Source organism: Protopterus annectens, chromosome 3.part1 (assembly GCF_019279795.1).
Source record: "Protopterus annectens isolate FY-2018-M chromosome 3.part1, PAN1.0, whole genome shotgun sequence".
In the NCBI taxonomy this organism is placed as follows: Eukaryota; Metazoa; Chordata; order Ceratodontiformes; family Protopteridae; genus Protopterus; species Protopterus annectens.
In genome coordinates, this window is record NC_056732.1 from 1379041007 (window position 1) to 1379063744 (window position 22738).

The 22738-nt window shown below is 42.8% G+C and overlaps 1 protein-coding gene across 1 annotated transcript in view; it reads left to right on the top strand.

Moving 5' to 3' along the window:
- Positions 1–22738, top strand: part of OPLAH (5-oxoprolinase, ATP-hydrolysing) — a 1902532-nt gene that overhangs the window by 1501318 nt on the left and 378476 nt on the right. The window contains exon 20 of the mRNA XM_044067415.1: positions 3415–3599. Coding sequence (XP_043923350.1) covers positions 3415–3599 — 185 coding nt within the window. The remainder of the gene's footprint in view (positions 1–3414; positions 3600–22738) is intronic.

Below are 22738 nucleotides of genomic sequence, written 5' to 3' on the forward strand. Positions count from 1 at the left end.
GATAGTGTCTACTTTGGGGACATCTTTGAAATCCTGAAACAGAAGGGTGGATGGTCTCCCCAACCCCCATCTTCGGAGGAGTCCATGTTTCTGAAGGCCTTCGAGAAGGGCCCGTCCACTTCCTGGGTGACCCCCCTGCTGACCATTTAGTAGATCTGATCACCAGCAGGGCCTGAAAGGAGCTCAACAGTGTGTAACCAGTCCCCAAGAGAGCAGACAAATTCCTCAGCCCTCCTGTGGACCATCCTTTCTGGTGCAACAGAGTTTTGGTTGATGCCATTGTGGTTGCTGCTGCCACTAAAAAGCAGCTGACAGAGCAGAGCTCCACATTCCATCCCCCGACTAGGGAGTCCCTGGTGATAGACCATCTTGGTAAGAGAGTGTATGCTTCAGCTACCTTTGGACTGAGGGCAGTTAATTACTTGTCACACTTTCTTCTGCCTCCAGTGGGATTTGGTATAAGAACTTTCCACTTCCCTTACAGAGTTATTGCTGGTGGAGGACTTCAAGAAGATGTCTCCCAGTCTTTCTTCTCTGACATCTCTTGTGAACTCTCAATGAGATTAATTTCCAATGCTGTGGAAACTATGTCTCCAGCAGCAGGTACTGGCATAGCAAAGAGGTGCCATGCTTGGTTACATTTATGCAGGTTTGTGGAATCCTTCAAAGTGTCCTTCACCAACACTCCTTTAATGGTTCCACCCATTTTGGCCCTTCCATGAAGGACACTTTGAGCCACAGCAAGCAGGAAGGGAAGACTTTGTCTGTAGTCAGGATCAAGCTTTCTACTCCTCTGAGGTCCTTCTCTAAGACCCAGTGAGGAACTAGGAAGATGTGGTTCCGGAAGTCACAGTCTCCTTTCCAGGATTCTCCTGATGACTCCTCTTCCAGAGGCAGGGGGAGAGGTTTCAATGGCCAACGCTGCCCTAGGGGTGTGTGGGGGGGGGTGAGGATCTTCAAAATCAGGTCTCCTGGAGCCCCTTTTCTGAGCAGCCCTACTGGCACTCCTGAGGCATTGCCTGACTGCTCTGCCCTGGAGGCAGTAGGGGATCACATTGTCCTTCACCCACTAACCTAGACAAGTATTACCTCTGATCAGTGGATGTTAAACATACTTTTCAGGGTTTATTTCATTCCTGTTTTGAAACCTCCTCCCATAAGAGGTTACCTCCCTGATTTTCCACCCAGTCAGAGGGAGTTGGTCTTCAAGGAAGTTCAACAACTTCTTCAAAAGAGCCATCCAAGAGGTCCCAGCAGGCAAAGAAGATCCGGTACTTATTCTGACTTCTTTTTAGTGCCAAAAAAGATGGGGGACCTGCGTCCTATTTTGGATCTCAGTGAGCTCAAGCTGTCAGTCAAAAAGTCCACGTTCTGGATGGTCATTGCTCATTCCGTTTTGCCTCTCTTACACAAGGACGATTGGTTGTGCTCCGTGGATCTCCAGGATACCTACTATCACATCAAGATAGACAGGCATTCCAGGAGACACCTTCGCTTCCGTCTAGGAGCCAGTCATTACCAGTTCAAAGCCCTACCCTTCAGTCTCACCACAGCCCCCCCCCACCCGGGTGTTTACCAAATGTATGGCAGCGGTAGCAGCACATGTGTGGCTACAGGGGTTTCAAGTCTTTACTACATCGACAATTCGCTCCTCACAACACTTTCAAGGCATTGACTGCTTCATGCAATCCAGTATGTTCTTCCCCTCTGCAATCATTTGGGGGTTACTGTCAACCTTTTGAAATCCAGTCAGTCCCTACACAACAGTTGGAGTTCATAAGAGTCCAACTAGACCCCGTCTCCAACATTGCAGCCTTACCTCTACACAGGGTTCAGTTGATCCAGGAACAGGTCATGCAGGTCTCAGACCTGCCGCTTTCCCTGGTTCACTTGATTAATTCTGACCCTAGGATCCATGGCTGCGGCTCATTCCTCTGTGAAAGCAATTACACTACATTACAAGTTTTGAATTCTGAACCACTCTTTGAATTTGTAGTTCCTAAGCCGTGTTTCTGTATGAGTTTTTTCATTGGTGCCTGTATTGTACAGTTAATTGCTGTTGGTCTTTAGACTCTTTGATCATTATAAAGTAATAGATCGCCAAGGCTTGCATGACAATTGTAGGACTTGATTTTCACTAACAATGCACTGATACACTATTGAATGAAAGTAGCTTGTCAGACTCTGAGATGTCAAAATGTGACAGCATTTTTGCACGTTGTGTGGGTGGGAAACCATTCTATGCCACACAGTTATTCTAGCTTTGGGGAAATAGGGACTCAAAGAAATGCTTGCTTTTCAATCAAAACCAATTGTTTTCTTTAGTTAAGAATAGGCAGACACAGACTTCAGAGCATAAATCTCAGCCTTTTAGCAGAAGAAATCTGGAAAAAAGCCAACAATAATGGAGGGACAAAGGCTTAAAGATAAGGGCAGATTTTAAATATTGCTCTTATAAACTTAGAAAATTGCTAGAATAACAAAATTTGTGTTAGCATGCATTTTATGGAGAATATGAAGTTTAAAATTCAAATGTTTGGCATTATTTAGTGGCTTCAGTCTTCAGTGATTTGTCAGAAAAACACAAATTTTATGAGAACAGACCAAAAATATGAGGCAAAAATCTAGAATTTGATGAAACAATTTTTATCAGTTGCTTATCAAGAGACATCTGTTCAACATTCATTCTGCATTCCTTTGTGTGTACTGTCTTCAAGATTTCTAAATTTATATAATAGAAGTTTGAAGCATTAAGAGGAGATGTGTCTGATATACAATTTCCCACTTTTATGTAAAACACTTTGTTTAGAAGCACGTTTTATTTTCTTTATGCATATTTCCAGCTCATAGTTCTTGCCTTTTATACTTTGAAAAAAATATTTCTCTCATTTAGAGTTCCAGTAAACTGAAATATACAGTTAGTAAAACTGAATGAATGAATGCATCCATTCATTTATTCATTGCTTCAATAGTACATGAGATAATGCCTCTTTATATTTTAATTAAAAAGTATGATAAGTTTATTTAGCAACCTTAATGTGTCAGTTTATGTGTTTGTTTTAATTTGCTTTCTGAAGATTAATGTATGGATCTTATGCAGTAGCCACCTTGTGGTTAGTGAGTTCCTTTTTAATTTTTAAGGGTTTGTTGCACTAATTCCTTAGGTGGACATGCAATGCAGTACATGTAAGCTGTCTTTCATGAGTATAGTGGTCTTAAACTATTCCCAGCTTCCTAGTTCATTCAGAGCATAGAGTAATGTAGTAATGCTTTTGCCACAGACCAGGTAATAGTTGTAATGACAAATATTGTAAAGGAACAGATTGGATAATGCACTTTGAAGATCCAGTGAATTGTACACATAATTCACAATAACTCAGGCTTTTTCACATTCGTGCATGTTCTGTTTTACAGCTGTGACAGAAGCTCTCCTGGCCCCTGGCAAAATCCCTGGAAGCAGTGGAACTCGCAATCTACATGATAACATATCAGACTTGAGGGCACAGGTGGCAGCCAATCAGAAAGGAATTCAACTCGTTAATGAGCTGATTGATGTATATGGGCTGGAAGTTGTACAAGCTTATATGGCCCACATACAGGTATTTGGAAGAAATTACAAAGTCTTTGTTGGGAAATTTATCTGATGAATATAGAAATCTGACTTTCTCTCACATAACTCTCTGATGACATTTCAACAACACACCCAAACAATCCAATAAGTGTTTCACAATGAAATCAATACTGGCATACCTTTTGTTGGTCATTTCAGATATGGTCATCATCATCATCATCATCACTTTTGGAAAGTCAGGCAAATCAAACTGCATTAAAAAATAAAGTGATATTTTTCATTAATGTTTTATTCTTTCTTCAGTCGTAGATGATAAGGAGAATGTCATATGCCAGTCATTGCTACCGACTGAACTTGTTGTCCCAAGCTGGTCATCCAGGAAGGGTGTCATCTCATTCCCTCTCTTAATACATAGTGTTTGTAGGGGCCCTTGCAGTGTACTGTAGTAACATTAGCACCCTCAGCGGTTTGTCTTCTTGACTCGTGGCATGCCTTTTCTTCTTACTCACCCTGATGTTCAGATCTGCAGTACTATCTGAGTTAGGTGCACTCCTTACACAAATCTTAAGGTATTGGCTGTCACATTTGAGGTAAGCTGAAAGTTTCTGCATTTTTCTTGCCTCCACCTGTTGATGTCCAGTCACTTTTTCTGTAGGTTGGAGAGCTGCCAGCATTCTGCTAAGTTTTGTAGCCTTCATTTCTAAATGGTCAGTAAGGATAATTGATGGAGCAGAGATGTGGCTGCAGCTGAGATGGTTAGTGAATGAGGCACTGACCACATGGCGTGCATTGAGAAATAACCATCCACTCTGTATTGGCTGCTTATAGATTATATATTTAAAGGAAGCTAATGCAGTCAATAGGATTAATAAATACCTTGTGAGATATTTACATTTACAGCACTATTCTAAAATTCTGACATTGTGATATTCTAGCACATTATGGACTTTATAACAAATTCAAAGTGCATTCATAAGCAATATAAACATAAACACTCTGTTGTATTATTTCTGTCAGACTTTTAGTTTTTGGAATTATAAAGCATTTGTTACATCTGATATGTACAATCACTGAATCTGATTGGTTTTCTCAGTGGTTTTCCAAACCTGGACACAGGTGTAGGAGTGGATGTAGTCTGATACTGACAGAAACTAAACTGCTGATGTATTTTCGCTTTTTGAATTTCTGGCTTAGTCCTTCACAGATTGCATTGCCCCTCTGACCTCACTTCATTTGGTTCTGGAATCTAGATTAATTTCCAGCATATATATCTAAACTTTTTGCACTCCTTTTCGCGTATTTCTGACAAATTCAAGTAACATATTTTCTGTCATTCCCTAAGGTAGTGGTAAGGATACTGGCTTCATTTGTTCCATAACTTGAAAAGGTGAACTTTGGTTTTCAAACTTGCCTGTCTGTTCCTTCTGTGGATCTGGGAGTCTGTCCATCACTTCTTGGTTATGGTGTTTCTCCAATTTCAATAAATTGTTGCTGCCTTTTTTGTGGATTTACTGGCATCTGAGCCCTTACTTTATCCTCCATTTTCAATAAAGATAGTTGTTTATCATGTTTGTGTTAGTAAATCTTTGTTTGTTTTGATATTTTTTGCATTTGCACAACACTGGTTTGATTCTGTGATAGTAGTAGTATTGCACTGACTAGATGTTGGCTTATTAACCTTCTGCCCATCAATAATTGTGTGGGTAATTGCTCAGTAATTGTGCAGGTGATTGCCCTGTGCCTTGCAACTTTGCATTTCTGTAGTCCAATATAGACAAATAACAGCTTCCCTTTTCACTTCTTGTATTCATTTTTATCAGATTCATTGCAGTTTGAACCATTTTGTCAGCTTAGCCATTATTACCCTGTTGGTGTCTGAGACTCATAATTATATACTTGAAATTCCATATATTTAATTGTTGAATTCTTAACTAACAAACCATGGGCTCTATCTGAAATTAAGGTTTTGAGTGCCCTTTGTCTTACTAATTTGCTCTTAAGTGCATTTGTAAGGGACATACATAAGTTTCTCCTAGTTTAGCCACTTATGGATAATTGGAATACTAAGTGTAATATATTAGACAGTAAGCTTTCTTGATCTGGACTAAGTCTGTCCCAGCTTTGTTCCATGGCAGTTAGAGTATTTCATTATTTTCTGTTTTTTTTTTCATGAACATATTGGTCATGGTACATGTTTGAGACTATGTGACTATGAAGTATCTTCTCAGTTGGTTCTGATGTTCATGTTAGTACACATCAGTGTGCTTTCTCCTTTATATTTCAGTATTCCTCAGGTAAAATTGACATATTTTAATAACTGTTAATTCTGTGATTATGATTTTATCTGATTTAACCCCAAGTTTCTGAACACAGCATATTTAATTGCAGTAGGGACAGTACAGTTGTAAGGTCTCTGTAAACTGCTGGCAGTTGGTTTGGCCGTCCTTTCATGGTGATCTCTCTAAGGAACTGCATCTCTTCATCCTCTTGTGCATTTTTCCTATGGTATGACCCATAACACTTTTGGTTCTTCATTTAATAGATCTTTTGTTTACTGCTTTAAATAGGGTCTGCTAAGCACATCTGTAATATACATCTGATTAACTAGCTTGTATTTTACTATTAAAACATATTTCTTTCCATTAATTTTCATTATTTGCAGTTGTTTAAGTCACCACTTATTAGGATTTTTTTAAGTACTGTGAAAGGTCTTATGAATAATTTTGACCAACAATTGTCTTTCGTATATGTACTCCTAAATATCCACACACCCATACACAATGGCTAGCATTTCCTTTTTTAATTCTGAGTATATCTGTTCTCTGCATTAGAAAATGCTCTTGATCCATGCACTGCAGGTTTGTTCTTCTGTATAACTGCTTCTCCATTTCCACACTGACTGATATCCAGTTGTAACACGACTGGTTTAATAATGCCATAACATCTCAAGACTGATGCCTTAGTCACAAATTTCTTTATAATATTTAAAAAAAAAGTTTCACATCCTCAAAGGCATTGCCATTTCTGACACTTTTGTATAAACTTTGTTAAATAGTGTTATCATTTCTAGAAACCTCATTAATGTTTGCTTATCCTCTAGATTACATATGTGCACTGTGGCTTTTACTTTATTGTTATCTGGCTTTAGTAAACCATCTGAGATTTGAATGTGTATCAGATGCTTCATTCTGGTTACACAACTCTTGACATTTTTGTCTGTTTTACTTTAGATTATACTGCCTTACTCTCTGGCATTCTAGTTAGAATTGTATCATGCTCATCATTTGTTTGACCTATACCAACAAATTTTATTTATTTATTTATTTATTTGAAATTTGTTTACTGGGATTGTCCGACTGGACAACTGGTATCCATTTTCAGTGGTGGCCCAGGGAGAAAAGCTCCACAAGTACAGTAGTTGCAGCATTTAGTGTAAACAGTAACAAGTAACAGAAGAATTGTTAACATTTTGTAATACAAGGTGTAACAATTTTGCAAGGAGAAATTGAACACATGAGATACATGACTAGAAGCTAAGTAGAGCATAAGGCAACAATAGAAAATATAAGTAAGCTATTTACAAATTTATAAGCAGCATTCATGAGAATTTAAAGGGTGTGACCATCAGTAATTTATATTACACCATCCAGATCTTCTACAGTATGTGTTGCCTCTTTTTGGAACCCTTGTGACACTGTTGAAATACCAAAATATGTCCTTAGAAGTCTATATCTCCCCTAGGAGTGTAAATGTACAAGGGTTTTAGATTTCCTTATTTAACTTGATTTTTTCACCCATGGAGCACTCTCACTCAAAGTATTCATTTCCAAACAATTTGAAGAATTGCCCAAATTCTGCTATCTTTAATAGACCAGAGGATGTACATTATCCTGATGTCCTTTGAAACCTTGCCTATTGAATAGTTCTTCTGAAAGATTACAGATTATTGTAGATTCCCATTGACAAGTTTGTAAAATCTGATTTATTGCCCTTCTGGCTTCTTTCACATATCTAGCCATTATCTTCTGCTGTCAGTCACGTGATCTATGAAGCCTTGTGATGAGAACCAGCCTGCAGATCTCTGACAGTTCCTCCTGACTTAGTACCAACTCTGCATTCAAACTCACCAGGTGCACCTTTAAATGTATTTATGATATTATGCAGATATAGAAACCCAGAGGCATCTTCTATCAGTGTGATGCATTTATTTATGCATTTCTTAACAAGGGTAGAACACTGATCTACATGGACCATTTTCAGGTTCAGCCTGGGTACAGAAAAACGAGTGTATATGAATTTACAAGTGAAAATAGGCAGTATCAAAAAATAAGAAAAGTACGGTATCAAATAATAGTGTAGTATCAAAGAATAACTGATGTACTTTCAAGGGACAGTAAGCAATAACAGGTAACAAGATCCATTAAATGCAAATAACCACATAAATGTGTGGCAGCAGTGAATTATTAGGGTGCTATCACATTGTTTGAGTAATGAAATAGTATATTGTTTTCTTTGCAAAAAAAGATATCAGAATTTGTGCTGGAGAAACTGGGAGACATCTGGCTGACAATTCAGAGAACAATAAAGAGAAGAGGCGTTAGGACTGCTGACCCAGTGTCAGTGATTTTTCTGTGTTTTTTTTCTAGCAGGGATTCTAGTATGCTGGCACCATAAGAGACATTCAATCTAAATGCATTTTCACCTTGGCTCCTAGCAGCCCTGTGAGCTTAATGAAGAACTCGTTTAATATCCCTAATCCCCTTTAGTCATCCCTGTTTCCCTTCAGGTCTTTATTTTTCTATGTCTTCCCTTTATTTAATGTTATATTTATTTCTATTTCTTCCCAATGAATACCCATTCTCACCTGGCTGACTTTGTGCTATAATAAATATAATCTCGTGTAGGAATTTCCAGTCTATGTTGTTGTCTCTCCACCTGTATCAATTTTTTTGCTTTCCTTTTTTCAGGTTACTCGTTAGAAAATCAGTTTCATTCTTCATTTTCTTTATACAATATACATTTATAAATCATCCTATAGGAGGGTTGTGCTTTGGAGAATTTAATTTTTAATCCTTCTTTGCCTGTTTGAAATATGACTTAGAATTGTACCCACTTGTTGCTGAGGATACCATGAAGTGAGCTGCAACAGGTACACAAGTACTCACTATGTCAGATGAATTTTGAAAAGGCCTGTATAAACATATTCTGTGTTTGTCTTCCACTCTTATTCTTCCTTTTCTTGAGGATTTATTACATTTATTCTGAGTTTGTAATGCAAGTTTTCTCTAAGTTAGTCAACTAATTTGTATCTTCCTAGTCTGTTAGACTTGTTTATTTTCTTGTAGGCAGATCTCAGGACAAAAATCAGGCACTGGAGACATTTAGGAAGAACACATCCTCCTAACGGTGGCATATGGACATAATGCAAGACCCACTTGGACCATGTTGTCACAAGTGTGAAGACTTTTTTATGGCACCTCTGCCAAAGGATACATAAATACACCCAACTGTTACCCTTATGCTGAGAACCTTCTCTAAGATAGGAAATTATAAGTATTTATGCATCTGTTCTTAAGGCAAGTCTCCAAATTCATCTGTAAGTATCACATGTTCATAGGTTCATACTAGGCTATCTGCCCTAGGGCATTTATAAGCCTAGCCAGAGTGTGTTTGGCTTTCGCCACCCATTTTAAATTAATTTTGCTATGCCTTTTTTTGAGGTTAGTATACTGTGCCTCTGTCTAACAGTGACACAGAAGGGATAGCCGGGGTAAACATACGATCTCCCATCCACTCATCAAGATTCCTCTTGAAGAGAGTCAATGTGGGACTCTGCCTAACCTGGACTGGGATTTTATTCCAGAGTGAAGGGAGCCTCTGGGTTATGAATCTCTCCCTCCAGCATGTCCTATTTATTTCAGTGCTGAGGTTCAAGTCTCTCGAGCGCGTAGCTCGATGGGATTTGGATTTACTGAGGTGCAGCATGTCCATTAATTCCGGGTTGGACATGGCTTTATACGTCAGGCACAGATTGCCTCTGAGCAGGCAGTATGCCACTGAGTAGAGCTGGAGTTTCTTTAACCGGGCAGCATATGGCATCTGTTTGAGCCCTTTGATCCTCTTGGTGAGGTACTTTTGGGGTCTTTCCAGTTGCTGCAGGTGTCTGGTAAGGTACATCCCAAAAGGGGCATTGTACTCAATTATGGGCCTGATGAGGGATGAGTAAAGAGGTACGATGAGTAAAGAGGTACGATGACCTCCCCTGATCTAGATGTGAATCCCTTCATGATTAGGTGGGCTATATAAAATGTTTTTCTAACCACTTTGGCCACGTGGTTGTCAAATAAGAGATTGCTATCAACTTGGGTTCCCAGGTCCCTAATGACTTCTTCTGTACTTAATGGATTACCACCTATGTGGTAATTTGTGGGCACTTTGTTTTTGCCAAAGGGGATGACTATACACTTTTTGGTGTTTAGCTTGAGGCCATGGCTCTGGCACCAGTTGTCTGTTTCTATGAGGCCCTTTTGGAGGATGCTTGTGCCAGCTGGAGAGTCGATTATGGCGCCCAGTTTTCAGTTATCTGCAAACTTGGTCAGCCACAGTCCTTCCGTGTTGGCCTGTACCGCTGAGAAATATATACCGAACAAGAGAGGTCCCAGGACTGAGCCTTGTGGGACGCCACTTGTAACTGGTTTGGAGTCTTGACATGGCTCCAGCAATTCCAACCATGTGGGTTCTGTCCTTGAGCCAGTTTGCAATCCATCTAGTGACATAGGGGTTTATATTTAAGCTGGTGAGCTTATCTATAATGCCCGAGTGGGGTATTGTATCGAAGGCTTTTGCGAGGTCCAGGTAGGCTGTGTGGACCACCTTCCCCTCGTCAATGGCCTTGGTGACTGTTTCAAAGAAATCGACCAGGTTTAAGAGGCAGGATCTGCCCTTAACAAAGCCAAACTGGGTAGGATCCAGTGTCTGTAGGTCCCCAATATCTTTATTTATGAGGTCCATGATGATCCTTTCCATAGCTTTGCAGACCAAGCTAGTCAGGCTTATGGGGCGGTAGTTTCCAGGATCCATTGAGGCACCACCTTTGTGGAGAGGGACCACTGTTGCTGTACGCCACTCTTTGGGTACATATCCTGTAGTAAGGCTAAGATTGAACAGTAGTTTTATGTTTGGGTTTAGCTCTTCTTGGAGTTCATGTAGGACGAAGTCCGGGACACCATCTGGTCCCATTGATGCTGTGTTTTTTGCTTTGGAGAGGGCGGCTCTTACCTGAGCATCTGAGATGTCAGGGGGCAGCACTCTGTTGGGATAGATATTTGCCCTTTTGGTGGGGAGAGGGGGAGAAGTTTGCACTGAACCTGTCAGCTAGGATGTTGGCAATGTTTGTGGACTCGGTGTATTTTTTGTCATTTTGGACTAATTCTGAGCATATCTGGGAATTCCCACCCAGGTTCCTAACATAACTAAAGAAAGCCTTGTGATTATCCTTAGTGTCCTGTGCAATTTTTCTCTCGAAGCTGGCGTTCTTTTATCATAGGTTCAATGGTTCTTAAGAGATTACTAGGCTAATGGCTCAAGAGTCTTTACAAACCTAGCCAGCTTTACCCAGATTTTGCCCAGATGTTCTTCATGTTTCATTGTTGCAGTCATCACATTTGGGTTATCTGCCTGCAGGTAGCCCTCAGCCGGCCTGAATACCAGAGTCTTGTGATTTCTTCGTCGGATGCTGTCACTTCTTTCATGACGTCAGGTCGTCAGTGGTATAAAATATGCAGCCAATGCCATTACATCAGTCTTTCTTGCTGTGAGGTGCCCGAAGCAGAAGCAGTTCACAAGTGCCGGTCGGCCCAATTCTGAAATTTTAATTTTCGAGTTTCAGACCTGAAGTCTTCAAAAAGATAAGTACCCCGTTGGGGATCTTTTTTCTTGCCCTAGCCGATGTCAGAAAAAATTAATAATTGTTTTGCCTGTGGAAAGCAAATACCTCATAGAGATTTTCATTCTTACTGCATCACCTGTTTAGGCCCAGACCACAACGTCCCTCTCTGTCGGTTTTGTGCCTTGTTCAATGCCTGAACTATTCATCGGCAGGCTATTTTTGTAGCTAAATACTTTCATTCTCGATCTCCATACTTCAAAATGCCTTTGTTAAGCCATCCAACTACCGATCTTCTGAAAAACCCTAAGGATAAAGACAGGAACAGACCGCATATGTCCAAAACTGCCGACAACGCTTCCGTTAAGCTAGTTACCAGTCCGTTGGTACTCGGTGAGGCGCTTTCGCAGCCCCTGATACCCGCTTCTACAGATTTGCAGGCCTTTACTGAGATCCATTCGGAGTCTGGTATGCTGCGAGATGCTTCTTCGACTATGGAACCTGCAGATGCCTCTAGCTTGGATGGGTCTGGAGCCACTGTGCAGGCACTGGCTTCTGAGGATGTATTCAGGCCTACCGATTTTCATATTAAACCGACGACTTCATTTCAAGCTAAAAATACCGAATTCTTCAGACCTAAAACTTGCACTACGCCCTAGAAACCGATGACCAAAGTGCATTCTCAGGCCCACATGCCTGAAAAAACAAATAATTAGAATGGCTGAAGACCTTATTACCTTAATTAGCAGAAGCCAGCCATCCCCCTCTAAGAGACCTAGAACTGATTTTCCTTCTGATTCTTCTGATCAGGAATCTGATATCTCTATTTCTTCTGATTACCAGGACTTACCCTTCTATACTTATGAGGATTCTGATGCAGAGGATTCCATTCCCTCTGCTTCCCCTCCAGAAGATTTTTCTTTTGGTGAAACCTTGCATACCCATAGGGAGCATTTCCACTGGGAAAGCCAGGACTATTCTCAGTCCAAAAAGAGACTTAGGGAATTTTTAAACCTGCCTCAGCACAGGCCTCTAGCTATCCCTCTTGTTCTGGAGAATGTAGATGATGTTTTCTTGGAATCCACCCTTACCCCAGACACTTTACCTCCAGCTCCCAGGAAACCTGACATGTACTATAGAATACCTGGCTCTCACAAATTCCTCTTCAAACATCGTACTGCGGATCCAGAGACCATTTCCCTAGGACCAACAAGCATTAAGGCTACTGCTGCCAAAAATCAGGGATTCTAGGGCTTTAGACAGATGGGGTAAGAAGGTATACACCTCTGCTTCTCTGGCCATTAGGGCTTTAAATTGCCAGTTTCATATGTTAAAGTATCAGCAGCATATTATGGGACTAATTAAACAGAAAAGTATGTTGATTCCTGACTGTTCTGATCACAAAGATTTACAAGAGTTAATGCATTCTGCTGACCAAGTTGATAAACATACTTTGCAATGTGGTTTTGATGCTTTAGAAGCCTCTTGCAGGGCTGCTGTCACTGGGTCTGTACTTAGAAGGCATGCTTGGCTTAAGGAACAAAACTTGCCAGATCATGTTAAAGCTAAATTACTGGATGTACCCTAAAACCAAGAGCGCCTTTTTGGCAACAAAGCAGAAGATGTCCTCAAAAGGATGGAGGAAAATGCTAAATCTATGCAAACTGTTAAAGATTTCTTACAAGTTCAGCCACCTAGATTCAGTAGGCATTGGCCTTCAAAGAACTGGTCTTTTCCAGTCCCTTCCAGGCCTTCTCAGTCCAAACCCAGGAGCAGCAGACCACAAAGACTTCAGTCTCAGGCTATGCACAGATCTAAGCAGTGGGGGGGGGGGCTCCCACTTCCAAAGCAGGGAGTAGTAAGCCACCCCCTATGGAAAAATTGCACAATGACTTATCCTTAAGTCTTTCAAGCCTTGCTCAGCTTCTTGCACCTTTAGGAGGAAAGCTCGCCCTGCATGCAAAAAAACTGAGAATTCATTACCCAAGACAAATGGGTTTTAAACATAGTTTGCCTAGGATACAGATTCCACTTCCACTCACTCCCACCCCCAAGTGGATGGCCAGACCTCCCCACAAACCAGTGGGCGGAGGCCCAAAAACAAGTGCCCTCTCTCCTCAGCATCAAGGCTATTCAACCTGTCCCAGCAGACCAAAGGGGACAAGGTTTCTATTCAAGACTGTCCCTGGTTTCCAGAAAAGAAAGCTCCTGGCATCCTATCCTGGACCTGTCTATTTTCAGCACCTTTCTGTTGGTTACAAAATTCAAAATGCTAACTCTTCAACAGCTTCTTCCTATGCTAGCCAGGGATGCCTGGCTGGCAACCCTAGACTTAAAAGGAGCTTACCTGCACATCCCAATAAGGAAATCTTGCAGGAAATACCTATGCTTCAGGGCAGGCTCCATGCACAATCAGTTCTCTGCACTTCCCTTTGGCATATCTACTGCGCCCAGTGTATTCACAAAGTGCCTAGCTCCAGCCATTGCATTTTGCAGGCAGAGAAATATTCAGATTTACCCATATTTGGACTATTGCCTGATTCAGGCAGAGAGTCAGGACTTGCTATTACAGCACCTGGCATTTGTAAAGAGACTTCTAACTTCACTGGGGTACACCATCAACGAGAAGAAATCACACCTATTACACTGCCAACAGATTGTATTCCTGGGAGTAAGCTTGAACACAACTTCCCAGATGCAATTCCTCACTCCAGAGAAACAAGTTTATTTGACAACCTACTGGCCACAAAAACCCAGCTATCTGCAAGGAAAATCCTGCAAGCTCTGGGGTTCATGGTCTCTTGCATTCTGTTAATTCCATATGCAAGACTGCATATGAGGAAACTTCATTGGTATTTAAAAAGTTTATGATGTCAACATTCTCAGGACCTGAAAACAATGAAAGTTAAGTTGTCTATCTTGCCTTCGTTCTTGCCGGTTGGGATCGGAGCCGACTCGGCCATCTTCAGTAGCTCGAGAGCTGTTTATTGGCTCGAGGCTACCCCTTATCCCATAATGCCGAATGATAGCTACCCAGATCTCTTTTGCCACTTCAGCTGCGAGGTGTCATTTTTCTGGCTCAGGCTCGTATAAAGTTTTTTGTATAACTTTCTTCACTAGATTTCATCCCTTCTAGTTTTTTATTGTTAACGATAGTCTTGTGTTGTGATAGTTAGCTTGTAAGCTTATCTTTAGGGGTCTTTTAAAACCCCAGGATTCACCGGCCAAGAGCTCATAGCTTGTGAAATTCCCTAAACCCACTAAGCCATCGGCATCAATTTGGTTCAGGGTTTACCTTCCACATCGGTTCCGGCTGGCACCGACAAGACAATTTCCCCGTTGGCTCCATCAGAGGCTTTGGAGCCGTCATGGAGCCACAAAAGGCTAAGGTCCCCCTCACTTGAATCGGTGAATTCGGCTCCTCTGTCTCCTTTACTTCAGAGCGAGCGCAGTCACCAATCCTCTCACTCCTCTCGGTCCTCTAGGCTATCGGATCACGATGTGGAGAGAGTGGTCAGTAGGTTGCTGAAGTTGCAGGCACTAGCGAAGTTATTGTCCAGCCCTCCTCAACAGGTATTGGCTCCGTCCACTTCTCTCGTTGTTCCTCCTCCAACTCTAGTGAGTTTGGAGCCAGAGTTTGAGTAGTGGAACCGTCGGCTCTGATGACACTATCTCCTTCGGTTCGGACGCCGGCTCCGATTCCCTCTGTGGTTCCTTCCATCGAGGGATCTGTGTGCCTGGGCTCCCTCGTCGGCTCCGAGGGGGCGAGTGGCATCAGACCCTTGCTTGACCCCGTTCTCCCTCTCGGAGCTTCGGCGCAGGTGAGCTCGGCTCCTACATCGGCCTCGGAGCCGTCTCCTTCGGTGCTGAGAAAGATTCCAATTTCTTTGGAACCGGAGCTTTCTCTGCATCGTGGCAGGGACACCTTCGATGTCATGCGGAGTGTGCTGGCCACTGAGTCAGCTCCACTATCAGCCCCACCGGCTCCGTCCCCTGTAGTGCCTGTGCCAGCCTCTGCTCCTCCTCCAGGCCCCAAGCGTAGGGAACCGATACTCCAGGACACCCCATTGGGTGTTTCCTCCTCTTCCGAGGCCTCCCCTGATCTCTCAGAGGAGCCCGCTCAGAAGAAGAAGTGCAAGAGGAAGCACATTGACTCCCCTGAGTCTGTCACTTCTGATACAGACTTAGATGAATCAGAAGGGTCCCCGAGATCCCCCTCTGAGGATGTTTCCTTTTCGGACATCCTGGAGATGCACAAGCAGAGGGGGAACTGGAATCTTCTAGCCCCTTCTGAGGATGAGTCTGTATTTCTGGATGCCTTCGGTTCCCGACCTTCCACCTCCTGGGTGTTTCCGTCTTTCGATCCACTTATGACAGTGGTGGCTCGAAAGGCTTGGTCAGCTCCGGATACAGTGGAACCAACTCCGAGGAGACCTGGTAAATTTATTACAGCACCCCAGGATAAGCAGTTCCTTATGAAAGGTGTCCCTGTTGATGCTATGGTGGTAGCAGCAGCCACAAAAAAAGAGTTAGCGGAGACCTCTTCATCTGTCCATCCCCATAACAAGGAGTCTAGGACGATGGACAGTTATGGGAAGCGAATGTTCGCTTCAGCGACCTTCTCTATGAGGTCACTGAACTACGGGATCTCCTTAAAGAGCTCGGAGATACCTTCCAAGATCCAACAGCTGAGTGAGCACAAGCAAAGGTAGCTTCCCAGCTAGCGATGCTTAATTCTGTTGTTAACTCCTCCATGAGGCTCATTTCTTATGCAGCCGATGGGGCGAGTAGAGCCGCAGGTACTGGGGTGGCCCTTAGGAGGCATGCGTGGATGCGGCTGTGTAACTTTGCGGAACCCTTTCGAGCATCCTTCACCAACACTCCATTTGATGGTTCCTTTCTTTTTGAACCACAGGTGAAAGACACTTTGACTAGGTGTGAGCAAGAAGGCAAGACTCTCTCTGCCGTGGGAGTCTTGTTTTTCCACTCCCTCTAGACCTTACCCCAAGGGTCAGAAGAGTGGGAAGATGTGGTTCCATAAATCTCAGGGAGCCTTGCCTGACACGTGTAGTGATTTTTCCTCCAGAGGCAGAGGGGGAAACAATAATAATAGACGCTGCCCTAATGGCAGAAGGGGTCCACAGAACCAGAGCAACAGAGAATCCTTCTCTGATAAGCCCTTTCAGCATCCCTGAAGGGTTGCCCGGCTGCTCATCTCTGGAGGCAGTCGGGGGAAGACTTTCGCTGTACCCAAAAGCCTGGCAAAGATTAACACAAGACAGATGGGTATGGTCCGTTATATCCGGAGGTTACAAAATTCCCTTCCTTCAACCCCCCTTGCAGTCAAGGAAGACCCTCCCATATGTTCCACCCAATCTGAGGGAGCAAGCAGTAATAGAAGTTTCAAAACTGCTAGAAAAAAGAGCCATCCAGGAAGTCCCGGCAGACCAGCACGGATCTGGAACTTCCTCAAGGTTCTTTTTAGTACCAAAAAAAGACAGGAGACTGGAGACCAATTCTGGATCTCAGCAGACTAAACAGGTCTATACAAAGAACGAAGTTTCGGATGGTCATGCTACAGTCCATTCTACCCTTTCTGGGTCAGGACAATTGGATGTGCTCTATAGATCTTCAGGACGCGTACTACCATATAAAGTTGGACAGGCACTCCAGAAGATATCTTTGCTTCCAGCTGGGGGCCAGTTATTATCAGTTCAGAGTTCTGCCCTTTGGTCTCACCACAGCCCCCAGGGTGTTCACCAAATGTATGGCAGTGGTCACGGCTCACCTGAGGCGTCAAGGATTTCAGGTGTTTCCGTATCTAGACGACTGGCTCCTTACTGCTACCACCAAGCATCAACTCATACAAGCACGGTATTCCACAATCTCAATCTGCTCACAGCTCGGCATCACAATAAATTTTAAAAAAAATCTGCCTTGTTGCCCTGTCAATCTATCACTTATATAGGAGCAGACTTAGACACAAGGGATATGTTTGCAAGGCTACCACCAGAAAGGGTGTCAGCAATTCGTCAGCAGGTACAGGTTCTGATGCAGAGCAAAAGGATCCAAGTCAGGTACATCATTCAAACTCTGGGCTCCATGGCAGCAGCCATTCTCCTAATCCCACTGGCACGCTTTCATATGAGGATTCTTCAGCGGCTTCTGTTCACGCAGTGGTCTTTTCAAGAGCTACCCATGACGTACAAGATCATGATCATGGACGCATGCAAAAGACATCTTTCTTGGTGGATGGTCTCCCCACTAGTTACTCAGGGCATACTTTTCAGACAACCCCCTCCAGTAGCCACAGTGATGACAGATGCCTCCCTGATAGAGTGGGGGGGGGGCATTATCTGGGCAGGACAGTCCAAGGCACGTGGCAACCTCACGAGTACCATCTGCATATAAATATCCTGGAAATGAGAGCCGTGCTCCTGGCGTTGCAAGCCCTTCAAGGCTCTCTTCCTCCTGGGACCATTGCTATTCAAACGGACAACATGTCAGTGGTGTGGTACATCAACAAGCAGGGCGGAACCAGGTCCTACCCCCTACGTTGAGAAGCACTCAGGCTTTGGCAGTGGGCGATTTCTTCCCAATGTTTTCTGATTGCAACGCACATCCCTGGGAGATCCAACGTCATAGCAGACAGGCTCAGCAGAGCTATTCTAATGCCTCACGAGTGGTCTTTGAATCAGGATATTGTGAATCTTGTTTTTTGCAAATGGGAACAGCCTTGCTGCGATCTCTTTGCCACCCCCTTCAACAGCAAATGCAGCAACTACTTCTCCCTTCTCCCGCTTCCGGCTCATACACCCAGAGATGCTCTAGTCCACGATTGGCCCCAGGGACTTCTTTATGCCTTTCCTCCATTCCCTCTGATACCCAAACTTATACAGAAAGCAATATCATTGGGTTGCAAAATGATCCTCATTGCTCCCTACTGGCCTAGACAGATATGGTTTCCGTTTCTGCACCGTTACCTTCTCGATCAACCCTGGACTCTGGACCCAATTCCAGACCTCCTGGTTCATCAATCAGGCGGGTTGCATCAGTCCCTAAAAACCCTCCAGCTCACAGCTTGGTTGCTCCACTTCTAACCTTAGCCAGGTTTCCCAGCATTTCCCCCGTATACCTGACATTATCATGTCCTCTCACAAATCTACACTGAAAAAACTTATGCTAGTAAATGGAAATGTTTTTTTTTTGTTGGGCAGAGACTAGGAATGTGGATCCCTTCTCAGCTCCAGTCTACAAAATCTTGGAATTCCTAGCTCTGCTGTTTCATTCCGGGTCTGCTGCTTCTACGATCAGGGTACAAATGGCGGCCATTTCTAACTTTCATGTTGGTTTTTTGAACTCTAACATTATGTCTCATAAGCTATGTAAAAGCTTTTTTGAGAGGGGCAACTCTTCTTATGCCTCCAGTGAGATATCCCCCTCCTTCCTGGGACCTTAATTTAGTCCTAACCTCCTTAATTTTGCCCCCTTTGTGATGAGGGGGTGAAATTTGAGCTGAATTTATTGACCAGCAAGTTTGCTATTTCATCAGGCTGAGTACAGGCAGTGCCAACTATAGCCATCTGAGGACATTATTGAGTGTTGCCCTTAAGATTTCAGTCATAAAGTAAAAATGGTTTGTCATTATCCTTTGCTTGGTAGGCTGTATTAGTCACATATTTAGCTTTTAAAGACTTGACTAGTTCCCTGATTTGTCTATTGAGACTAATGAAGATTTTTTTTTCTCTGTTATACACCTTCCCTCTTACTTCTAGACAGGGATTTCTTTCTTCTGTTGTATAGTCTGTTTATGCCTGGGGTCCACCAGGGTGATTTGTTTTTCCAGTTAGATATGGGTTTAGTTTGGTCAAGTATTCCTGTTTCTATGCAGTTGTTTAAGTGTGGTTGTACAGGGCATTCATGTATATTTCTGCATAGGCCTCCATGTTTTCGAGGTTAGGGGGAGCTTTAAAACTACCTACGCTATCACTTAATAGAAGGTAATTTGCCTTGGAAAAATTCTTTAGTGTTTTAGGGTTTGAGGGGAGGCTCTACCATTACATTTATTTCAAAAGAGACCAATTTATGATCCTATCTTACCAATGAGAACATTATGCTGGGGGCTGCAGTGCTCCCCCATGTTTTGAGTACTATGTCAAAGATATTTGAACGTCTTGTAAGAATGCAGACCAGCCTTTCCAGAGCATTTGCATTGACAAAGTCCAGGAATCTCTGAGCCTGCATGTTAGTGGTTGTGTATATTTCCCAGTTTATGGAGGGCTGGTTAAAATCACCCATGAGTAGTGTGTTGCGCTGAATAGTAAGTGATTCTAGTAACTTATGGTTTGCAGAGTGGTTTTCATGCTTCATGGTTGCTGACCTGTAGCTAGCGATGATATGGTGGGGGATTTTTCCTGTGGTCTTCTGGACATGGAGTAGCTCAATCAGAGTCATCCTGCGTGACCAGTCTTGAGATTTGATTGTTTTTTTATGTAAATGGAAACACCTCCTCCTTTCATTTTTTTTTTATTTTTCAGAGGGTGCTCTGAATGTATGATAGCCATTGTAGCCTTGCACTGCTGAGGTGCGTTCCACAGCCTTGAGCCATGTCCCTGTAACTGCACAGATGTCAGCATTCTCCAAGGCAAGCACAGCTTCCAGGGAGTGAAGTTTCTTGTTAGGACTCCTAACATTGAGCAGTGGTACCTTCAGATTGGCATTAAAAAATTATGTTGGTAGGTCTGTTGGTTTGGCACTGCCTAAAAAAGCCACTATGTGGGTGGCTAATACCTTGGCCAGTATTCAAAAATTTAGAGGCAATAGGTGCAGACCATCAGTGCCAAAGCAGTATGGTTTGTTGATCATGTCATCCCAGGCAGACTGGCTCCACTTGGAATGATATTATTAGCTAAGCCAATTACTGAAGTTAGTCATTTTCTGTTTGTATTGTGGTATCATTCTTGGTGAGGGTAGAATACTGCTCAATGTGAGGCTCATACCTGCCTGTGACACGTACATCCATCATGTTTCTTTTCATATAGTCCAGGGAGATAACTTTGCAGCTCATTCACACCCACATGGACTATGACTGAGTCATACTGGTACTTATGGTTGAGTGACATGAGTACCTTTGGGATCTGGTGAGTCCCGGCTCCTGACAGGCGACTGACTGTAACCCTCTCTTTATCTAACCTGGTGGGGGGGGGGGCATCCATGTGTCTCACAGTGAAGTTGTCTATGACCAAGATGTTTGAATGTGTGATGTTTTGCTTTAGGGGCTTGCTTGCGGAGGCACTGTGAGGTGTATTGTTATGTATAGTGTTTGGTGTTGACTTGGTTTTGTTTGCATGTGGTTTCTGTTGGCAGCATACAGGAGGCCTCTGAAGTTTTGTCAAGTTACTTGTGAGTACCTCCACATATGTGAGTTTGTGTCAAGACCTTATTTAGTGAGAGAAATGATGTGCATGTGCTGACAACTTTTTCTCATCTTATTTGTCAGTATGCAAGGGTCATATCTCAATTTTCATAGTATAAGTAAGTCTCTCACATACTGTGTTTACTTGTTTCATGATTAAGTGGTTATTGGTATACAGGAGACAATTGCTGCATTGCCTCAGGATGCCCATGTCCACCCAGCTGACCACAGAGATAGCAGGAAAGTGCCTATACATAGTTTCAGTTTTTTTTTTCTATGGGTTTAACCAGGGAGAAGTGGGTAGACTTAACTCGACTAGGATGATAACATATACTCACTGTGAACTGCAGCTGTCCAATAAGGTAATGCTGCTTTGCATGCAACTCAGATGCTCCTAGAGCAGCAGGGGACTGGGAAAGGTTGCAGGGCTAGTTATTCTAAGGGAAATCATTCATCGAATTACCAATTATTAACATGGTTTCTATCTCGATTATAGTAGAACTGTGGTATTACTAACACACTGAATTTGGCTGCAAGCTGTTTTGCTTATGTTGTTGTTTGTCTTTCGGCTTTTCCTGGTTAGGGGTTGCCACAGTGGAACTCTGGTCCGCTAATGATTGGCAGTTGGTTTTTATGGTGTCGAGTTGTTAGCCTGACGCCCAACCTTCAACGAAAGCATGCCCATTCAACGCTTGTCTTTTGAACGCCCACTCAACCACGGGGAGGACATGTAGACTCCACACAGAAGGCACTCCCAACCCAAGCCGAGAATCGAATGGGAAAACCTTTTGCTGTGAGGCAACAATGCTACCGCTGCACTACCGCAGAAGTGCTGTTTTGCTTATGTTACTGGACCTAAATTAATACAGATTACTCATTAATAAGCTAAATATTTTGGAATGTTTAGATGATATCAGTATCTGGATTGGCATCTACCCACATGGCAGATCACAGCAGGATAGGGTCGGAAATAGTTTGCTGGAAACTAAAAGCAGCAGTATTTAGGAACCCATATAATTTTCACTGTATCTTTGCACTCCACTTGTGCCTGTCATGATGTGAGTAATATTGCATGTTGCTAAGGATGCTATAAAGTCATGTTAGGTTGTATAGCACCATTAATTCATTACCCGAATGCTAAATATTTTACAATCCAGATAGGCTTGACAACTAGATTTATGGTGAACCGAGTTAAAAGCCATGCCTATCATTTCAGTGTGATAGTTCCAGTCATTGCCAGGTTATCCTAGATATGGTACATCTGACGAATCTCTGAAATAATTTCATTTCCTTAATTCCACCTAGGTTCATAGGTAGGTACTAGGCTACTGGCCCTAGGGCCTATATAAGCCTAGCCAAATGGTACCCTGGCTTTTGCCACCCAAGAAAATTATTTTCCTGTGCCCCTGTCAAGCAGAGCCACAGAAGTGATCCCCGGGGTGAATTTCCTATCTCCCATCCAATCATCAAGATTTTTCTTGAAGAGTGCTAATGAGGAGCTTTGTTTGATATAGATAGGTAGTTTGTTCCAGAGTATGGGAAGTATCTGAGACAGGAATCTATCCCTCCAGCATGTTCTGTTTATTGTGGTGACAAGGTTTAGGTCCCTAGAGTGTGTAGCTCGGAGGGATTGGGATTTCTTTACATGGAGTATGTCCAACAGCTCTGGGTTTGACATAGCTTTGTATGTTAGGCAGAGATCGCCTCTGAGTAGGTGATATGCGACAGAGTAAAGCTGGAGTTTTTTGAGACAGTCTGCGTAGGGCATCTGTTTGAGGCCAGTAATCCTCTTTGTGAGGTATTTCTGTGGCCTTTCCAGTTGTTGTAGATGTCTTGTGAGGTACATACCAAAAGGGGAGATGTACTC